This window comes from Belonocnema kinseyi, chromosome 10 (assembly GCF_010883055.1).
Source record: "Belonocnema kinseyi isolate 2016_QV_RU_SX_M_011 chromosome 10, B_treatae_v1, whole genome shotgun sequence".
Taxonomy (NCBI): domain Eukaryota; kingdom Metazoa; phylum Arthropoda; class Insecta; order Hymenoptera; family Cynipidae; genus Belonocnema; species Belonocnema kinseyi.
The window spans coordinates 66,509,075-66,530,110 of NC_046666.1; the positions used below are offsets into that span (position 1 = coordinate 66,509,075).

The following is a 21,036-nucleotide window of genomic DNA, read 5'->3' on the forward strand; positions in this document are numbered from 1 at the left end:
TATTTCGACATTTTCAAGAGCGAAAAAAATCACGATGTCATATGAAACTTGAAATGTTTGGTATTGGATATTGTTGACAGATGACAATACACCAATTAGCACGAATGGTAAGTTCCGACAGTGCCTACAAGTGTGCCTACTGGCCGCTAGATGGCAATACCGGTTTCATATGTATACACCTGGTATAATCCAATTTAAGTTTAATTTCAGATTTGGGTTTTTAAGTTTCATTGTTATCTTTTTCAGTTATGAAATCATTCAGTTTGTGATTCGTAATTCTGAAATCTTCTATTTAAAAAGGTTTCCATTTCGGTTATTTATTTTCAAGCTTAGATTTTCAATTTAAATAATTTAAAAATGCAGTTTTCAAGACTTACAACAAGGAGATGATCAGATTTGGACTTTTTTTTAACTTAGAAATTCCCCACAGATCCTTGTTTTTAATAAAAAATTCGCGGTTGAATTTTTAACAGTTGACAATTCGTATTAAATTTGTATTAAAAACATGTTTAAAAAATGTTACGTTTACATAGTTTTTCATGTGAATTTAATAAACATTTCAATCTATACCATTTGTTTAAGTCGATTTTTTCGTAAACGGATTGCTATTGTTTTGACAAAATAATAGTCATCAAATTGACTCAGATAGGGAATTTATCAAATAAAATAAAAATCCCAGCTCTCAGCATCTGCTTGTTAAACAATTAAAAGCTAAAAGTATTTAAAATTTACAGTTGTGTCGAAAGAGCGTTTTAAGTTGATCATCTGTAAAAATAAGTCTTAGTAGCCAAACAAATGTAAACGTCCGATTGAAACGTTATCTATTTTCGATTTTAAAATAACTTCAAATTAATAGATTCACAATTAAATGCTTGTATTTAATTATAGATCCTAGCCCAATGTTTCAGTCTAGAATATTTCATTTTTCACACATTCAATTTGAATTTTTGGAATTAATATTTAAAATTTGGCTGTTTATGGCATTAAATTTTTTAAAAAAATTATTGAAAAGTGTTAAATACTTTGTTAACCAGAAAAAATCTGCAAATGACAATCGGGAAATCTATCCACATGAATAGATTTATTTACTAATTAAAATAATATCTCGGGGTGATTCTGAACCAATCTATTTAAATAATCACATTTTCCAAAAAGTAAATATAATTCCAGACTTTTGAGTATTATTTCAAATTAATACTAATGAGAAATGTTAAAAATTTGATAATTTTTCAAAAGACTTTACGTTTGCATATATTTTTTACTTTACGTTTGCTAATAAATTGTACAAGAAATTGTGGGTAAATTATAATGTGATCAGTAGAATGCTATTTAAATTAATAGAATTGACTAAATTAAAACAAAAAATTAAACCCGGTAATGGCTTCGTTAGTAAGTTTACTGCTGCACAGCTCGCTTTAAAAGTCATATTATCAGATTAAAAATCTCCTTTTCAATTTAAAAAAGAAATTGAATTGTCATTGCTCGTTTAGCTAAAGCGGTTATAAGTTTCGTAACATTTTGGCGTCCGAAAATGGCCCGTACTTAGAAGATCTCATTGATAGACGTATTCTTTGCTGATTACACGTGTAGTTAGTGCCTACAATCACTGACATTAAGCTATTCTAAAAATCTCTCACCCAAGCCATTAATCTACATGTTGCTATTGTTGCATCTGTTGTGTCGTAAGCATCTTACGCGCGTTTTGCATGTCAAATGCTGTTGTATTCGAGCAATAACATGAGGGAATCTAACTCTTTGCAGTACTTGAAGCATGATGAACGACTTTCTCAAAACAATTAGAATTCAAAAAAACATTTGTGGGTGAAAAAAAAGTTATCAAAATTATAAAGCAAATATTAGGTCCAGTGATAGGAATTTTTTTGGTTTTAAAGAAAAAAAAACAAGTTGCTTTTCTCAAATATAAGTGTTTTCGATACAGTCGTTCTCTTGAGGGTTGTAACTGTCTTGCACTGTGGCATGCAGAGTATTGGTTTTTAGGTTGATTAACGAACACAGGCAACTAACAAATGTTTGTTTTGCAGAGCACTCCTGAGCCGGAAGCTCCAGTTGAGAACAATGTTTCGGCAAACGAGGTCAGCACGACGGAAAGCGCCGTAGATGACGCTCCCAAAAGTCCACCACCAGCCGTGCCCGTCGAGGTATCTGTTTCACCAGCTCCTGCGCCCGTTATCACTGAAGATGTCGCTTCCGTAACTAAGGTAAGTTTTAAATTAAAAGATTCTAATTAATAAATCTTGTTTATGAAATAAAGTCTAGAATGATGATCGCCCAAAGGTTGCGTTCTGCTCGATGAGCGAAGGTGATCCTGAAGTTGCTTTTTTAAAAAGAAAAAACATATTTGAAGACTACAGAGCGAGGGGCCATCTGACTTTTGCACTTTAAAAGAAATTGCAAACTATTTTGAAATGTTTCTAATTTCGAAGTTGATTATTTTGGAAAGAAATAAGATAATGTTTGTGCGTTTCAGGTCATTGAGGAAATTGATATTAGCGAGAAGGCCGTTGCTGCTGCCGTCAAGGAGGCAATTGAAAACTCCAATGCGAACGTAAGCATTAAAAAAAAATTTTATGCAATTTAATATTCTTAATAGTCGTTAAAGTGTAAACTCAGTTGTCAGGGTGTCTCAGGATGTATCAGGGTGTCTACCTGGTCGGGAAGCCGAAGAAAGTCCAGGAATTTTGTTTAAAGGGGAAAACCGGGAAATGGCGGGGAATTCGATTTAGTGACAGGAATTTTTATTCGATTGTGCTAAAATTAATATTAAGAGTGTTTTGATATTTTATTACTCTCAGTTTCTTCAATCGCAAAACGAACAATGAAAGAGAGTTTATTGAAATCCGGTGTCATTCGAACTCTTAAATTAGTATTTATCTGAAATTTTAAATATATATATTTTTTAATCAAAAGAGAGAATGATTTACATTTTAAAATAAAATTATATTACTGTAGTTCTGACTTTGAACAGGGGATTTTGGAAGAGTGATAAATTTTAAGTTTGTTCAGGGAATTTTTCAACCGAAAAGAATTATGATTTTGATTTAAAACAGTGAATTTTCGAAAAGAACAATAATTCTGTCATGGAACAGGGAATTAAAAAAAAACAGAAGTCAGCCTGAAATTTGGAGCACCGGGAAAAGCCGTGATCTTTTTTGAAAATCGGGAATTTTTCTGATTTGTTTTCTCCGTACAGAATCGAAAATTATTGTATATTTATGATGTTAAAGTTAATTTTGTGTCGATGTAATGCTAATGTTTATCTAGTAACCAGTCAAAAGAAAATATTTTATAGTTATGCTAAAGTACGAAAACTTCCTTCTAATAAAAATCTTCCTTTTAATATAGAAATTAAATAGGTAACCTAAATTTATACAATTAATTACTAATGGTTGGCATAATACAAACACAATTTAGGGATATTTTAAAGGTTCCGTAAATAAATTCAAAAAACATTCTTTTTGGGATATTCGTTCTTTTGTTTCGAAAATTCATCTTTCGATAGAAAATGCATCTTTTTTGGTTGAATTAAATTTTGAAATAATTTCAATTAATTTACACGAATTGTCTATGTATAGTGACAAATTCCGACTATTCATTAAAAATATTTGAAATTAATTAAAAATTTTAATACATGTAAAACAACATGTAGATATTTAAAGATTTTGAAATAAAATTTTGAAGCTTTTTAAGGATTTTTAAACTATTCAAAATGAAAAAATAATTACAATGTAACCATTCAATTTTTAATATTTCTTGCAAAAAAAAATGCTTAAAATGATTTGAAGCTCAGTTTTTATTAATTCAAATGGACAAATTTGTAGCTTTAAAGTTCGAATTTTTTAATTTCATTGACCGTGAAGAATGTTTGCGAACCGGGCATTTTGTTATATACTTAAAACGGCCACTCTAGTACATTAAAAGTGTATAATATTTAAAAGAATGACTCACTCGAAAAGACTTGAGCGAATTGAAAATTTGTCTGTTTCAGGAAATCGTTGTCGACTCGAACCACCAAAATCATATGAATGAATAAGCGTCCCTAACCGAATTGTATTTTGGGAAGAAGAAAAGTTCTTTTCTCTCCTTAAAACCAAAAAAGTATATTATATAGATATGTATATTTGGACCATTCCTGCAACTTAACCGAAAAATGACGTATCTTTCGTTACAAGCAGCAAAAAAAGATCGACGACGACGACGATGACAAAACCCGCGACATCACGCGAGAGCACACAGACTTTAATAGTAGGCCTATTAATTGTTATATGGCATTTGACAGCGAATGGAACTGATTCGAGGAGCTGCGACAGCAACGGTTGCGTTATTAGAAAAACCGGCGAACGCTACAGAGAAGATAGTTGTTCGTTCCCGCGGTCGCTCGATTGGTGATTCGTTATTTCGTGAGCCAAGCCGACGATTGAGTTTTTTACTGGGCCGTGCCCAGCGCAGGGGGGTTACTGTAATTTGTCCTGCAGTGTAGAAATTTTACAAGTGTCATTAATTGTTATTAAGCTAAGATTTAAACGAAGAAGTAGAAGAAGACGAAAATGAAGAAGAAGAAGACCATTACGTGGCGGGCGAGCGAGCGACAAAGAGCGATGATTATTCGGAGCGAGATGATCGGAATGTATCCAGCTCATCGTCCACTCCGCGGGAAATACTCAAAGGGTGGCACCCTCCCGTTACTACTACATTACTGTTATTACACAGAGAAAGAAAATATTGCTGGAATCGAGCTGTGCGAGATGCTGCTGCTGCTACTGCTGCAAGAAACAAGGAAGAAAATTGTGGTCGTCACAGATTGGTGTGTGCGGGAGAGGAAAAAAAGAAAGAGTGATGGGGAAAGTGAGGAGAAACAACAGAAATGCAGAGATAAAATCAAAGCGGATCTGAGTGTGAAAGGTAGAGAACGAACGAGATTAAGAGAGAAAGAGGGACAAGAGAGAGAGAGAGAGAGAGTGAATGGATAGATACAAAAGAGGCGACGAATCATTAACGCATAGAGTACGCATTCACATCCGCATCGCGATTTTAAAGACGTTACGATACTATTTTGTTCGTGTTTCCTTTAGCGATCCTTGTCTTCTTTTTGTAATTGTACAATGGAAAGATTTTGCGTCTAACGAGGAACCGCGCAAACGCGCGCACATACACACACACACACACACACACACACACACAAGAGACTCGCAACTACAAAACACTTAGAGAGCTATTGGACGAATCTAGCTGTACACATTCTCGTGCACAGAAACACGCTACACACGCAAACAAGAGCCACATGATACATTTACTTACCTAACTTAACCTACCACTGAAGACACACGAAATACGAAGATATACAGTGAGTCGAGCAGCGTAAGTGATATATAATCTAGACATAGAGGACGCATTTGTGTAAATTCGGCGTTTGTTCGAAATGCTAATTCTCCATACGAGAATCGCTTACGACGAACTATCGCGTAATTTGTATGGTAATCATTAAAATATCGCCCTAATTACGATTAAATCAAGCCCGCACAACTACCACCTGGAACGGTACCTTTTTCAACTTTTCATACAACGTTTTCTACGTTTATACGGATCTCCAGAAGTAATGAGGGAATAATAATAATTACCTTGACGGAAGATTTCATTTTTATTAAGGTCGTAGGCGTAGATTATAATATACTAAACGAGAAATGCATATGTATATGCCCCGGATCTGAATATTTCTAAGTGTTAGACGAGCGCAAGGTCATCATGCCTATGACCGACATTGATTTTATACGATATATATTAATGAGTAAGGAGAAAGAAATAATAAAATTAAAAAGTTGTATAGTAAACCTTATTCGTATGGAATTTAATTCGAGTAATTGTCCGTGAAATGATATATTTACAACGAAAAATTCACCGTTTTCTCGAGGATAGGATTCAACGACGAAAGCGAACTGACTACTACTCATCGTTTCGATTCTCGGACCCGACCGATTTGTGCACCTACCGCTACCGATCGTCTCATCCTTGAAACGCTTTCCAACAGATCGCTCCAGCGTTGACCGTCTCAAACGTTCGCGTGCGAGCGTGCTGATTGGAAACGTTTCATATACAGAAATATAGTCTTCAGTATCTTTGAAACAGTTGTAATAGTAATTAAACTATTCTACATTTATCTATAACCTATAATAAACTGTGAAACAAGTGTACGAATTTCTCTTTCTTTTCTCATTTACCTTTGTCAATGCAGGATTTTTAGGGTAAAGCAAACTCGAATTTTAATCTTAACAAATTATTATTTTATTCCCATATATCTCAAAAACATTATAATTATTGTTGTTAATATAGTAATTTATTATTCTTAGTTAATCTTAATTATTTACACTGCACTGAAAATATCAGTACTTTTTGGCTTCCTACTTTCTTTTTTTTTACTGCACTGCTGATTCAAGACTATTTATTACCATATCTAACTCGTCTTTATTTAATTCCATACCTAAGAGTCTTTCGTTTTCTTTTTCCTCGACCATTAGGTCTAGTTGTAAAAGAGGTTCTCGCAAAGATGCCATCTTACTAGAGCCCATAACTAGCTGAAAATTACAATTTCAGATATGTAAATTATGGTGGGTCGGAAAAATTAATAAAATTGGAAATCAAAAACAGCTTAGTACTGAAAATTTCATTTTGCGTCCCTTATAACCTGAGAAAAATTTGAAATAGATCCACATCTTTCAAATAAATATGTTCCGCGGGGAAAAATACCTGGATTCGTAAAGATTTTTTTTAGTCAGAATTTTTTCGAGCGTGCATTTTTTGTTTTTTAATTGCAATATAAGAAGAGAATAATGAGAATTAATAATTAAATAAAAAGAGAATAATTTTTCATGTATGAAAATAGCTCTATATTACTGTGTTGAACTGTTTCATTAAAAATTGTTTTTTTTTTCTTTTAAAATTAACTTTCTGAACAATCAACAGTTTTTTTTAATGTCAGAAAATCTTTTGTATCTGAAAAATCTTCGTTTTTTTTTAAATTAAATTTATGTTCATGACAATCTGTTTTTGATTAAAAATGAAAATTTTTTGGTTCAATCATTACGCTTTTTTGTTTTGGTTGAAAAATGATCTATTTTGTTACAAATTGTTGTGACTTATTCTATGCTTACGGAATTTTCCTCAGGAAACCCTTAAAACTGAGCTTGTTAAGCGCTAAAATTACGGGAAATTCTGTAACCATAGACAGTGCCTACAAATGAATCTTCTTGGTTAAAAACTCATATTTTTCGATGAAAATTGGTTTAAAATTCAACTATTCCATTTTTGGCTCGAAGTTAACAATAATTTAACTTTTATTTTTGGATGACAATTTATCTTTTCTAGTTGAACAGTCATGCATTTTGTTGAACATTCGTATTTTTTTGGGGCAAATTAATCTTCGTTGTTGAAAAATCACTTATTTCGATAAAAATTCAACTATTCCAGTTAAGAATTAATATTTTTGGTGAAAAAATTCAACTATTCCAGTTGCAGATGCATTTGGAAAATAAAAATCAACTATTTCGATCAAAATTCATGTATTTTGGTAAAAATTTGTCTTCGGTAGAAAATTAATCTTTTTGTTTGAAAATTCAAGTATTTTGGTTTCATATAGTTTTTTGTCCAAAATTGGTATTTTTTAGATGGCAATTAAACTACTTTTTGAAAATTCACATATCGTCGTTTTCTATAATAAAATTAATCTTCCAGTGAAATATATTTCTAATTAAATATTCATTTTTTTGGTAGAAAGTTAAAATCTTTTGTTATAAATTTGTCTTCATGGTTTAAAATTCATTTAATCCATTTGGAAATTCATATCATTTTGCTAAAACATCTTTTCTTTTTTTGTAGAAAATTAACCTTTTTGGTTGAAAATAAAACTATTTGGTTAAAAGTTAAACTCTTTTCATTTCATCATTTATCATTTTAGTTGAAAATTGATATCACTTTGGTTGAAATTTTTTTCTATTTTAATTTTTTGTTCTCAAATTAATGTTTTAGTTAAAAATGTATCGTTTTTAATAGAAAATTCAGCTATTTGGTATAATTCGTGCCTGGTTGAAAAATCATCTTTTTTCTAGAAAATTATTTTTTTAAAATGAAAATTCCAGTATGCCGCTTAGACGATATTCATGATTTTAGCGGACAATTCATCCTTCTATTTGTGAAAACCTACTTGCTTTTTTATAGAAAATTAATTTTCCAGTTAAATATATTTCCAATTAAATATTCATAATTTTAGTTCAAAATTTACCTTTTTGGTTAAAAGTTCAATTCTTTTATTCTAAATTCGTCTTCATGGTTTAAAATTCATCTAATCCATTTAGAAATTCATATACTTTTGGTTGAAAAATCTTTTTTTTGGGTAGAAAATTAAACTTTGGTTGAAAATAAAACTATTTGGTTGCAAGTTAAACTCTCTTCATTTCATCATTCGTCATTTTAGTTGAAAATTCATATCACTTTGGTTGAAAGTAATTTGGTATTTTCTTTTTTTTCTTTAATTCATTTTTGATTTCAAAGTTGAATTTTAATATTTTCAGTTTTTCTAGACCACAATCTCATGTTTATAAACCTCAAACAAGTTTTAAAAAATTTATAAATGTATTTTTAATGTATAATATATCAATTCTATAGTATATACATACACATTTGAATCAATAAAATTCTATAATATACACACATTTAAATCAATCAAATATCTATTAGAGTACGGTTTATTGACAAAATATTATGTTTGACTGAAAATGCATCATTTTACAAAACAGCGTGCAAAATTTTAAGGTTTATAAAAATGAGATTTTGTCTAAAAAATCGAAAAATATTGAGATCATACAAGTTTTTTTTAATTCAGCATATTATGTAAATTACGAAAAAAAGGTAATATTAGCGATTTTTTCTAAACTTCTGTTTCTCCCGCGAAATCGCTCTATTTCGAATTTAAAATAATTTAGCTACAAACTAAGCTCAATCTAAAAAGGTACCAAAAGATAATGAGGCTACGAAGACAAGACAACGAAGAAAAGAAACGTAAAGAAACTTTGAATGTTTTTTGTTTGTTTCTTTCGACGTAAAACTTAGAAGAAACACAATGCTGACATTGTACCTCCTTGGTTGCATTATTTTTTATTATTTTTCCATACTTATCATAGTTTTCAGGTGCGGTAACTCAGGGCTCTCCGTAAATCCGGAAAAGGGAATAGGTTTTACAGCTTAAGCTAGACTGTTTTTGATTTCCATTTTTTTACCCACCCTAAAACTGTCAGGCAATCTGCAAAAGATTGTTTTACCTTTAATCTCCAATCGAAGTCACGCAAGGTAGGCACGCAATTCTTGGATTGCTTTCTTAATAAGGCATCAGTAAGTTGTTCTCTTCGAACTTTTAAGCAGCTGCAAATTCTTTGTTGTACCTGCTCCGGCAGCGCATGATATTCAAGTGGCATCTGCAATTTAAAAGAAGAATTAATTTTGATTTTAAGAAAAAGATAAATTCGAGTCGATAATCTTACACCAACAAATTTTTAGTATTTATCGTAAATGGTGGTAATATTTTCAATATTCGTTTTATTTTTTCTAACCCGAACAAAATACATTTATTTTGATTCACAATATCCCATTAAGTCCCAAAACGAAGAAATTTCTCTCTTACGTTTGAGCTTGAATAATTTTATAGAAAGGCAAAGAATTTATTGTAAAATTCTCTTTTCTACTATTTTTGGGTATGCCCTAAACGATTCAATGGTTTAAAAACGGAAAATATTGATTTTCAATTAATAATTAACAATTTAAATAATAAATTTCTCTTTTTTTAAGCAAGAGAGAGGAAATAACCACGGTTCCACTGTACTTCAATTATTATGCTTCAACTTCGGTGTTACACAGCAGCCATGTAAAATTGTATATCAGTTAACATCAACTTTTAATTTTACGAAAATAATATCAGTGATTCACTCAATCGTTGGAAAAAAACGATATTTCACTCACTGTATTGGATTTTGGTGTGAATATGACGTAAAATAGCAATAAAATGATTTTTTATAATCTTAATATAATGATTTTACCTATTTAACAGTAAATATGTTTACTTTGTTTAAAAATAAACTATTCAAATACCTTTTTACTGAAATAATAAAATATTTATATGATTTGAGCGAAAAAAGCACACAAAAAAAACGATAAAACGAAATTTAAATTGTTTGGTTTCTGTTTTTTGGCCGCCATTTTGTTTTAAAAAATCGTAGATGAAAAACTCAACGGATTTGAAAAGTTCAGGCACTTTGTGCATATTTGCGACCACAAAAAATTCCTTCCCCCTCTATTGTTTGATTTTAAAAAATGACTTAAAAAAGATTTTTTAAAATTTGTTAATTACTAATTGAAAATCAATACTTTCCGTTTTTTAAACCATAGCATCGTTTACAACATACTCGAAAATAGTAGAAAAGAGTATTTTACAATAAATTCTTTGCCTTTTTTATAAAATTATTTAAGCTCAAACGTTTCTTCGTTTTGGGACTTAATAGGATATTATCGAAAGTGAAAGGTAGTTCAGAATTGTTTTGGAGAACAAAAGAAACCTGGAATAGATAGCATTACAGTTTTCTTAAACGGTATAATAAGTATAAGGAACCTTTGTATCTTCTGAAATATCTTGAAATTTTTTAGTATATTTTAAAGTATTTTAAATTCTTTAAAATCCTTTGGGAGTTATATTACTCCACCAGATGCCTTGAAATCGTTAAAATTGACAGAAATTCTTTAAAATTCATTTAAATCGTATAAATTCATTTAACTTAGTTAAAGTTTGTTTTAAGAAACCGTTCGAACTCCTAGAAATCATTCTAAACTCTTTCAAATCTTGAGAAATTTCTTGAAATACCTTAAAATCTCTTGAAATGCTTGTAATCGTTAGGAACTCTTTAAAAATTCCTTTATTTACCAAAGTTCTCTAGGAGCTTAAAATTTTCGAAAATCCTACAAAATTCTTTGAAATCCCTTGAAGTTTCGAAACCTTGTAAAGTTATTTGGAAGCTATTAAAATAGCTCAAAATCTTTAAAAATTTCGTAAATGCTTTAAAATAATTGGAAGTCACATAAAATCTCTTAAATCTTGTCACATTTTTTAGAATCCCTTGAAATCTTTGAAAATCCTAAAAAATATTTGATATTATTTTGGAATTTATTGAAATAACTTAAAACCTGTAAAACCTTTAAAAAAATTTAGTAATTTCCTTCATACACCTTGAAATTGTTAAAGTCCCTTAAAATCTTTAGGAATCGCAATAAGCCATTACAATAAATATAAATTATTTGAAATGCCTTTACTCAATAAAATCCTTATAATTTTTGGGAATCTGCTAAAACAGTTTCAAATCTTGCAAACCTTTTGAAATCCAGTAGATCGTTCAAAACAATTAGAGGTCTCATATAATTCCTTAAACCTGATAAAATAGTTTGAAATTGCTTGAAATCTTTGGAAATCCTACAAAATTCTTTGACAACCCTCAAAGTTTCTCCATTTTTTGTTTGCGTAACTTCTTTCCATATTTTAGTATAATTTATTTCTATACTGAGTTTACTATAATTATTTTTTCTAGAAACGGGATAAAATTAGAAGAAATTCACCATACGAAAATTTGTATAGACCTATACTGAATTTCCTACAAATATTTCTTCGTAAGGTTTTAACGAAATAGTTAAATTATCAAACAAAGAAAGACTTTATAACAAAATAGATGAATTTTAAACCCAAAAATACGGATATTAAAGAATAACAAAATTAGTTTCTAACCAAACACTTGCATGAAAACTAAATAGTTGAACTGTTAAGCAAAAAAATAATTTTCAACAAAACAGTTCACCTTTTAACCACATAGTTAAATTTTCAAGCAGATGAATTTTCAACAAAAAAAGGCCATTTTCAACCGAGAAAGATGAATTTTCTACCGTACAAGATGAACTTTTAACCAGCTGAACTAAATGAAAAAAAAAGTATTTTCAACAAAATAGTTTAATTTTCTAGCAAACTGGTGAATTTTGAAGCCAAAAAGACGAATATTCCACAAAACAGTTTAATTTCCGACGCCAAAACATCAATTTTCAACTAAAAGAGTGAATCTTTACCAACAACAAAAACTATTGTTTTTAAAAGTAATCCAATTTTAAGCCTGTGATGTGTATAAGTGAACTTTATTTTATATTCAGGTATTTTACTCATTTTTTAAAAGATATTTTGGAATATGAAACTATTCAATCTGATATGACTAAAAATATTTCTAACAGTGTAAATTTGCAGCATATACAGCTTCTTGATTTAGCAATATCAAATATTTTAGATTCAACTAAGGAAATTGATGAAATTATGATTTTGTCTGAACTTTTTTGATTAATCTAACTTCTTTATACTATAGTTTTGCTTTTCTGTTCTTTTCCTCTAATTTATTACGTTCGATATCTAAATTTTGTAACTGTATATTTTGTAAATATACATTTGATTTCAGCTTCTTAAAGACATAAAATTAAAATTATTTACAAAAGGAATTCGTGTTTTAAAAAATGTATTTCATATTCTAGAAAATAAATTTCTTGATATGAAAGGATACTTTCGCGAGGACGAAACTCACTGAACATCTACCTCGCATAACTATGAATTTAAGAGAAAATTATGAAAAAAACAAAGATGGGCTTTTTGAGCAACTTCATTTTTCAGTTCTTTCCAAAAATATACGCTATTTTCGTATACATTTTTATTTTTAAGTTGCTCTCACAGAATTGGAAAGTACACATGGAAAAAAGTTTTTTGTCACAAATAATAAAAAGATATATTATTTATTTTTCAATTTTCTGTGAAATGAAGTATTTTTTATAAGAAAAGTACATTTTCAACTAAATAGTTTAATTTTCAAGCCAGAAAGACGAATTTTCTAAAAAAAAATACAATTTACAATCAACGAAGTATATGAATTAAATAAAACGATGAATATTCAACAAAAAAAGATTTTATTAATAATTAGTTTAACGTTAAACCAAAAAAACAGTTGCATCTTTGATCAACCAGTTGCGTTTTTAAACAAAAGAATGAATATTAAACCAAGAAGATTGGTTTTCAATAAAAAGAGACGAATTTTGAACAATATACATAAATTTGCATTGGAATAGTTAAATTTTTATTCAATTAAAAATATCAATTTTGAACCAAAAATTTAATAATTAGATTTTCAGCTTAAAACATTTATTAACAAACAAAAAAACGAATTTGGAATAAAATAGACAATTTTTCAACTAAAGGGATGAACTGTCAAATAAAATGATCAATCTTAAAAAAAAGGAATTTTCAAAAAAAAGTATTCAACATTTAACTCACAAGATGATTTTGGAGAGAAAAAATTAATTTTCTGAAAATGGAATAGTCACATTTAAAAATAAAATAAATTTGAACAAAGTAATTTAACTTTCAATTGAGCAGTTCACTTTTCATGAAAGATCATTTTTAACAGAAACATCACATTTTCAAGAAAAAAGTTGAATTTCCAACCAAAGAGGTGAATATTAAAAAAAATAATGTTTAAAAAGGTAATTCAACTTTCAACCATAAAAATGTTGTATCAAAAAATACGAATTTTCAAGAAAATGCATACATTTTTAAAAAAAGTTGTTAAAGTTGGAAGCTAAAAGGATTAATTCTCTCTCTCTCTCTCTCTCTCTCTCTAAAAAAAAACCGGATCTTCAATCGAATATGAGTTTTAAAATAAATCATATATTCAAAAAAATTGTAATCAATGGAATGGAATAGTTAAATATTGAACCAAAGAGATGTTTCTTCATACAAAAAAATTATTTTTCCACAAATCAGATCAACATTCAACTAAGTAGTTCATTAGAAGAATTACATTTGTTTAAATATTTAAAAATTAATTAACAAATATTGATCAATATTCCACTAGACCAAAAGGAATAACTTCGCTCTCCCTTTTCAAATTTCTCTTCAAATTATTAACACTTTTTTTTAATTGATGAATTTTCTCATTATACTTATTTATAATTATAACTTATATACTGATATACAATTTTCTAGTTGAATTAAAAAATGTCTTTTTTGGCGTATCTCATTCCATCTACGAGAAACATTCTATTAATTCCAATTTTAAGCATTTAAAAAAAAGTTAGATATCTGAAGTCATCGAAACCCGTAGATTCCGAATTATCATGTTTTAGGTTGTTAACTATGTAATTAAAAAGAATATACTTCTAAATTTTAATCCGAAAGCTTAACAAAGGACCCTTGAGTGTCGGCTACTCTATTGAAATGGCCTCTCTGTTTGTTATTTATGATCGTATTCTTATTTCAATTTCGGAAAGGATATTTTAAAGCCTTCAGACCATTTAAACGAGCTTCCTGGACCTTTAAAAATATCTACCTGAGTGCCTGCTGAGAATTTCTTTGAGATTCTTTGACCTAAAGAATTTTTAGTATATACTCAAAGATTCTTTTCGGTAGGGTTAACATTAAAAACAAATTTCCATGCATTTTTGAGCCAACCTATTATAGAGTCGAATTAAATAATTCTACAGATAAATACAAACCCTTTCTTCATTCAAGTACAAGCAAACAGGATTGTTCAAAATAGAAGAAATTATACGATGAGCAGTATCGTATTCTTCTTTAGTCCACTCCATACTGTTGTTAAATTGTTCATAAGTTGGACTTGGATATCCACATATTTCATCAGCACAAGCGTGCATTAACTAAAATTGTATTCAATTTAGTTTTATATGCTTAATCCAGGACACTTATTTATACTTTCCGTAAAATATTGGAATTTCAAACCTGATTCAGTACGTTGCAATTTTCTTCACTAAAGATACTATCATTTAAATTTCTCATTTTCTCCATTCTGAAATAATCTTAATCAAACCCAATGTGAATGATGTAATTCTAATTCAAATCCGATATTTTATGGCACAATTTCACCCAAGAATTCGCTGCATTCCCTTTCATTAATTAACTTCCTTCTCTATTGTTGCTATTTTTATTCATTTTATATTTGAGGTTAGAAACTGTGTTAAAAATAGACTGGTTCGTAATTTGTTGTTTAGTGCGCGGTGCGCTAGTGTCTTAAGGCGGGAAAAATTGAATTTAATTCTGAAGTTTCTCCTGTTCATTCAATCACTCCATTATTAAGATAGTCCAAATTGCATTGGAATTTTTTTCGAATCTTTATGAACATCGCCCCCAAATTTGATCAAATCCACAAAGAAGTGAATGCGTTAAAAAAATTATACTCAGCGATTACGCAAGCCCCATGAATTTAATTTATTTTTTATGTAGTTCCCATTAGAAAAAGGACGTTTTTGGAAACTTTATTCTGAATCGCCAATATTAGTTGAATCGAGTTAAAAAATAAAAACTTCCTTCATGATCAGCTATAGAATACAAATAAATAATTACTTTTTAAATGTCACCCTCATAGTAATTCTGTTTTATAGGTTCCCAAAGAAATCCCATATGTGAAAAATTGGGGTTTACAAGTTTTTGGCACTAATTAAGATTGTTATGCAATTTTTGTAATGCAAATTGTTTGTAACACATACAATAGTGCTCTGTATTGTTAGTTAGATGTTTAAATAAACATTTCTCTTAGAATAGAGTTAGAATATCGCGGATTGTTCCAAATTTGTGAACTTAATACCAACTTTTCAATTACAGCGAAGTAATAATCAATTCAATTTAATAAAAATAATTGTTTAAAAAATTAATGATTATTTTAATTCATGTTATTTTTGTTTAGAGAAATTATTATGGCTTATAACTATATTCTCCTATTGCTACATAGTTGATGTTTTTTGTTGTTCACATTTTAAAAACTTTTTCTTCACTTTTTACTCAGTGAGGTAATAATTAACACAATTTAAGAAACAGACTTGTTTAAATAATTGATTATTGCTGATAACTATCTTCTCTTAGATAATTGCTAGTATGTTGCGGTTAATTCTGAAATTTTAAACATTTCTTTTGGTTTTTTAATTATGTACCAAATAATCAATAAAAATGACAAAAAAATTGTTTAAACGATCTCTTTCTTTTTTGTGCATACATTTTTCTGGAATAAAATAGATATTTGAAATATTTTCCAAATTCCTAAAATGTATCATACTAAATAAAAAATTTCCTTGAAGTAGTTACTAGGCTGAGCGCCTTTTTATTTCAATTAATATTGATATTTATTCCTAATTAAAAAGTCAAAGGAAACCTAAAAATGGTAGAAAAATAATAATTGTTCGAATAAATATTTAATTCAATAAGAATCTTCGAAAATTTCCAATGAGAAAGCATATAATTTTCAAAATTTTTAGAATAATTGAACGTTAGATGTTTAAAATATTTAAAACTCTTTAATTTTGAGCTATGAAAATGACCGTAATTTTTTGAACAGAAATCACATTTTTTAGTAAAAGAATCTGTCCCGTCAATTTAAAAGTCACGTGAAATGACAATTATTAATAATAGATTTATGATCTTAAAAATTCTGATAATTTTAACTTAAAATTATAGTTTTTATTGCGAATTTCTAAAATATGTGTATATTGAGGCCTTCAAAGAAAAGTTTTTTTGCTTTAAAAACTTAAATTCTAAACTCTTTGCTTTGAACTTTATTAATTTCTGGAGGTTTCAAATGTGAAATTTCACAGCATTGTATCTTCGTTTTCGAAGATAAAAATCTCAAGACAATTTCACTATTATTTCTTTCAAAGTTACAAAATTTCATATTGAAGCATTAATAGTAAGTTTCAAATTTAAAAAATATAAATTTAAATATTCTAAATTGTTTGGTTTCAATTTTAAAATTACAAAACTGTCTGGTTTTTTAAATTCTTCGAAATCTTAGAGTAAAAAATTGAGAGACTTGCTATTTGCTCAATTGTCAGTTTAAAAGAATTGTAATACAACAATTTAGAAAAACTGACTATACAAGAAATTTGAAACAATCAAAAACTATGATGATCTAAGGATTTAAAATCAAATTACTTTTTATTTCAAATTGTTCCAAAATAATTAAATGAACACTTCAAACTCAGCTTCAAAATAAATGTAAAATCTAAAAGATTAAAACTGTACAATTTCAAACATTAAAATGATATTATAGCAAGGTTGTAAGGTGTTGTAAGATATCAAGAATAAATAATATTAAAATTTTTTAATTTATCTGCTATATCATTAGAGATTGTACCTTACTGACAGTAGATCAACCCTCCAAACCATGAAGGCAGAAAATCTACACAATATCGATCAAGTTAAGAATTTTCAATAAAAGAAAATGCTTAACGTCTTAATAAGACTAGATAGAAAATAATATTTTTAAATTACAATTATTTCTTGAAAAAAAGATCCTACTCTATCTTTACTCCATTGGAAATCGAACCACAAAACTTCTGATTTCCGGTCAGGTGCTTTTCCAATTAAGCTATTAGAGGGATCAGAATAAGAACTCTTAATTCAAGAACATAACACTAATTTTTAGCTAAGTGTTAATGGTACAAGTAATTATTTAAAAAATTTTAAATTTATCTGCTATATCATTAGAGATTGTACCTTACCGACAGTAGATCAACCTTCTAAACCATGAAGGCAGAAAATCTACACAATATCGATCAAGTTAAGAATCTTCAATAACAGAAAATGCTTAACGTCTTAATAAGACTAGATGCAAAATAATATTTTTAAATTAAGATTATTTCTTGAAAAAAAGATCCTACTATTAGATCCTGTTTAGAGCTCTAAATTTTTATGTTGTAAAATAAATAAAAAATTTTTACCTGTTATGAATTTTACTTTTGCGATTAAAATAAAGTTTTAACCCTCCGAGAACACACCCATTTTTTCGACCACTGATCAAACGCTTCTCAAATTCTTTTTAAAAAATTTCGATAAAAAAATGTGTTGTGGGTCGATTGTCCTTTTTTTTTTGTAATTTACCCAGTCTAAAAATGTTTTATATGGAATGTTTTGAATTAAAAATAGTTCAATATATTTTTTATTAACATTTCAAGCGTTTTCAATTCGAAATTATTATTTATTGTTTCCAATATTCGAAAAGCTTTGTATAATTAAAAATTTGTTAATTAATGGATTTTAATATTGTTTATATGTTTGATATTTTAAAATAAATATCCAGTCGCGCGCATTTCCTGATAGTGCATAATATAATAATAAAAAATAGTGGGTAGTAATCAGAACTGATGGCACAAAATTTATTTCATGCTGAAAGAAATTTCAATTTTTAATCCAATTACGCCTAATACAAAAAGGGACATGTTTTCACAAAATTGATGAAAATTACACAAAATTATAAGTATTTATTTGCTCTTCTAAGAATGACCATAAATATTATGAAAATTTCATACGCTACAATTTTTTTTTATAAATAATGCATTGCTTAGAATATAATATAGTCTAGTAGAAATATATATGAACTTTTCTGAGGAATTCATATCAGGATAACGTCCTAAAAAAATCCAATTTTTAAGAAAATTATTTAGCATAAAAATGTTAAAATAACTTTAGAGTTTATTTTTTCCGTATTTCTACTGAACTATCAAATTTTGTTTTCACTCATTTCATACGAATAATACAATTTGAAGCTAATAAACTGAATATAAACATGCAATTTTTTAAAACTGTTATTGCTACAAACACGTATTATATATACAATTAAAAATCATACTTATGAGAATGTTGGAATTTTAGTTATATTCTTTGTAGGATTTTATTTTTTATAATATATGTATTTAATATCATAATAATAATAATTATTACAATAGCACCAATGCAATATTTGGAAAAGTAGAAAGTTTTCCAGTTAATACATAAAACTATCTGTAAATGAATATGTTTGATATAATGTTGAAGCGTAATTTTCCAGAGTAGTTTTTGACAAAAGCATTAGTTATAAAGTCTTAACTTTTACTTTCTGAAGTACTTTCCTTTAATCTTTAACATTTAAATTTTGTTCAGATTTGAAAAAGTTAATAATATTTAACCTTAAATTCAGCCATGAACTTAAATTAAGGAAAATATTATCTGAATACAAGTATACATTTCTGAATTTAACCTTTAAGTATGGACGTGCGGTCTCACAGACCGCACCATGCTTCATATATGTGGATCTTATCTCCCCACTGGCGAAAAAGATTATTATTAATAAAAGTTGGCAAAATTTCTCAATTTCTAAATTATTCTAAGTCCCTTCATATGCTTATATAAGTCAGATAAGAAAATTTCTTACCATGAATTAAGTCTTGTTTCTACGAAATATTTAGACACAAATTTTATCAATTTTATTAGCGATTGATATGCATAGCGGGAAAGTAAAACAATTTCGATATTAATAATTATAGTAATGATATTCAGGCCGCTGTCATTGTGATATATTACTGCAATCGAATTATCAATTCGTGCTCAAACATTGAAAAAAAAAAAATATCTTGAGGTCTCGATTACAGATAATATTTAATATACAGTCTCTGCAGACAAAAGGCACATGAAAAAATGGCACCATCGATGTGACCTTAACGATCATCATCTTCTTCTTTTTCCTTGCAGACAATGCTGAATCCTTTTTTCTCTAACTTCTGAATCCGTGATGTAGATTCGTTTGGTAATTTGAAAACAGATCAACCTGATCTTGTTTTTTTGGACATTTTCCTTGACGTCTCATGTAATCTCCGAATTCGCACAATGGCGCGCTGCAGTCTCCGTTTTGAATACACCTGAAAAATGTAATTTTTAGTGTGAAATTGCGAATAATTAGATATATTTATTATAAGTGATAGGAAAAACTTTGCAGGGTTTCTACGAAATTCCAACTTCACATTTTTATTTTCCCAAAGAAAAAACTTGGGGTTAGAAACGTTGCAGTTAATTTCTCAAGCAGGTTAATAGTCAAATTATGACTCCCAAGGTAAACTTTCAGTAAGGAGAGGCCTGTAAGGTGCTGCCTTCAGCGGAGTCCGTCGGAGATATCAGCAATTCGCTAAGGAAAGTTTACCTCAGTTTAAAGTACCCATCTCGCGTTTACTCTAATTGAACGATTACCAAAAAAAGTTTGTTTCTGAATTCATATTAAACACATTTAGTGATAAATAGGAGAATAATCGGAGAATAAATTCTTTTAAGTAACATTAATTTAGGTACCATATTTTTAAGATTTGAATTCAAAATATATTGTTTAACGAAAGTATTACACTTATAACAACAAAGATTAGTTTTTCACCAAAAGAGATACATTTTAAACGGAAGAGTTGAGTTTTGAACCTACAAAGAAGTTTTTTGAAATAAATAGTCGAATTTTCAATCTTCAAGTAAAATGTAATCCAAAAGTACTAATTTTCTATTAAAAAATACAAATTTTCAAAAATACAGTAACATTTTCGGCTAAAAGCATTACTTTCTAACAAAATATTTGTATATTAATCAACTAGGTTGAATTTGCAACATTAAAATAAAATTTCAATCGAATGGTAGAATTTTCAAAAAAATAGGTTTAATATGAACCAAAGACAGTTATATTTTTAACTAAATAGTTCAATCTTCAAGCCAAGCAGGAAACTTATTGTTTTAGCAATCAATAAAAAAAATATTTTGAACCAAATAATGATCCAAGAAAAAGAAAATTTCAAAATAGTTGATGTTTTCAAACGAAAAAGATTTTACGGTCAAGAAAGGTACATTCTCAACCAAAGAAAGGAACTTCCAACTAAAGTTATGAATCTACAACTAACAAAATAAATGTTTAACCATGTAGTTCAAGCCGAGTCAAGCTGTTTAATTTTGTAATCAAAAACGATGATTTATGAACAGTTGAATTCATAAAAAACGAATTTTCGATCAAAAGTGGAATAGTTAAATTTTAATATCAAAAAACTAATTTGCAACAAAAAAAAACAACAAATGTTCAATAATATAGTCAAGTTTTTAACGAAAGAGCTGCATTTTTTACTAAA

General features: G+C 28.4%; 3 protein-coding genes across 3 annotated transcripts in view; 1 reads left to right on the forward strand and 2 right to left on the reverse strand.

The window, feature by feature from the left end:
• LOC117182359 (A-kinase anchor protein 200-like) overlaps positions 1 to 5,207 on the forward strand; it is a 58,461-nt gene extending 53,254 nt beyond the window's left edge. Inside the window, exons 6-8 of the mRNA XM_033375543.1 lie at positions 2,043 to 2,219; positions 2,489 to 2,566; positions 4,007 to 5,207. Coding sequence (XP_033231434.1) covers positions 2,043 to 2,219; positions 2,489 to 2,566; positions 4,007 to 4,051 — 300 coding nt within the window. The 3' untranslated portion in view covers positions 4,052 to 5,207. The remainder of the gene's footprint in view (positions 1 to 2,042; positions 2,220 to 2,488; positions 2,567 to 4,006) is intronic.
• A 1,125-nt stretch (positions 5,208 to 6,332) lies between these two features.
• On the reverse strand, positions 6,333 to 15,092 carry LOC117182358 (COMM domain-containing protein 8-like). Its single transcript, XM_033375541.1, has 4 exons — positions 14,864 to 15,092; positions 14,620 to 14,781; positions 9,327 to 9,479; positions 6,333 to 6,587 (listed from the first exon to the last, which is right to left on the reverse strand). Exons 1-4 carry the CDS (start codon positions 14,927 to 14,929, stop codon positions 6,429 to 6,431), a joined length of 540 nt encoding a protein of 179 aa, XP_033231432.1. The 5' UTR covers positions 14,930 to 15,092; the 3' UTR covers positions 6,333 to 6,428.
• Positions 15,093 to 18,738: 3,646 nt separating this feature from the next.
• LOC117181643 (protein PFC0760c-like) overlaps positions 18,739 to 21,036 on the reverse strand; it is a 235,372-nt gene continuing 233,074 nt past the window's right edge. The window contains exon 6 of the mRNA XM_033374537.1: positions 18,739 to 19,803. Within this exon, the coding sequence (XP_033230428.1) occupies positions 19,659 to 19,803 (145 nt within the window). The 3' untranslated portion in view covers positions 18,739 to 19,658. The remainder of the gene's footprint in view (positions 19,804 to 21,036) is intronic.

Bases quoted from the DNA above. Each gene is read 5' to 3' on its own strand.
- LOC117182358 (XM_033375541.1), bottom strand. From the start codon at position 14,929: ATGGAGAAAATGAGAAATTTAAATGATAGTATCTTTAGTGAAGAAAAT. The intron at 14,782-14,863 runs GTTTGAAATTCC...ATACAATTTTAG, and splicing joins ATTGCAACGTACTGAATCAG to TTAATGCACGCTTGTGCTGA. The intron at 6,588-9,326 runs GTAAAACAATCT...TGTAATTTTCAG, and splicing joins ACTTCGATTGGAGATTAAAG to CTAGTTATGGGCTCTAGTAA.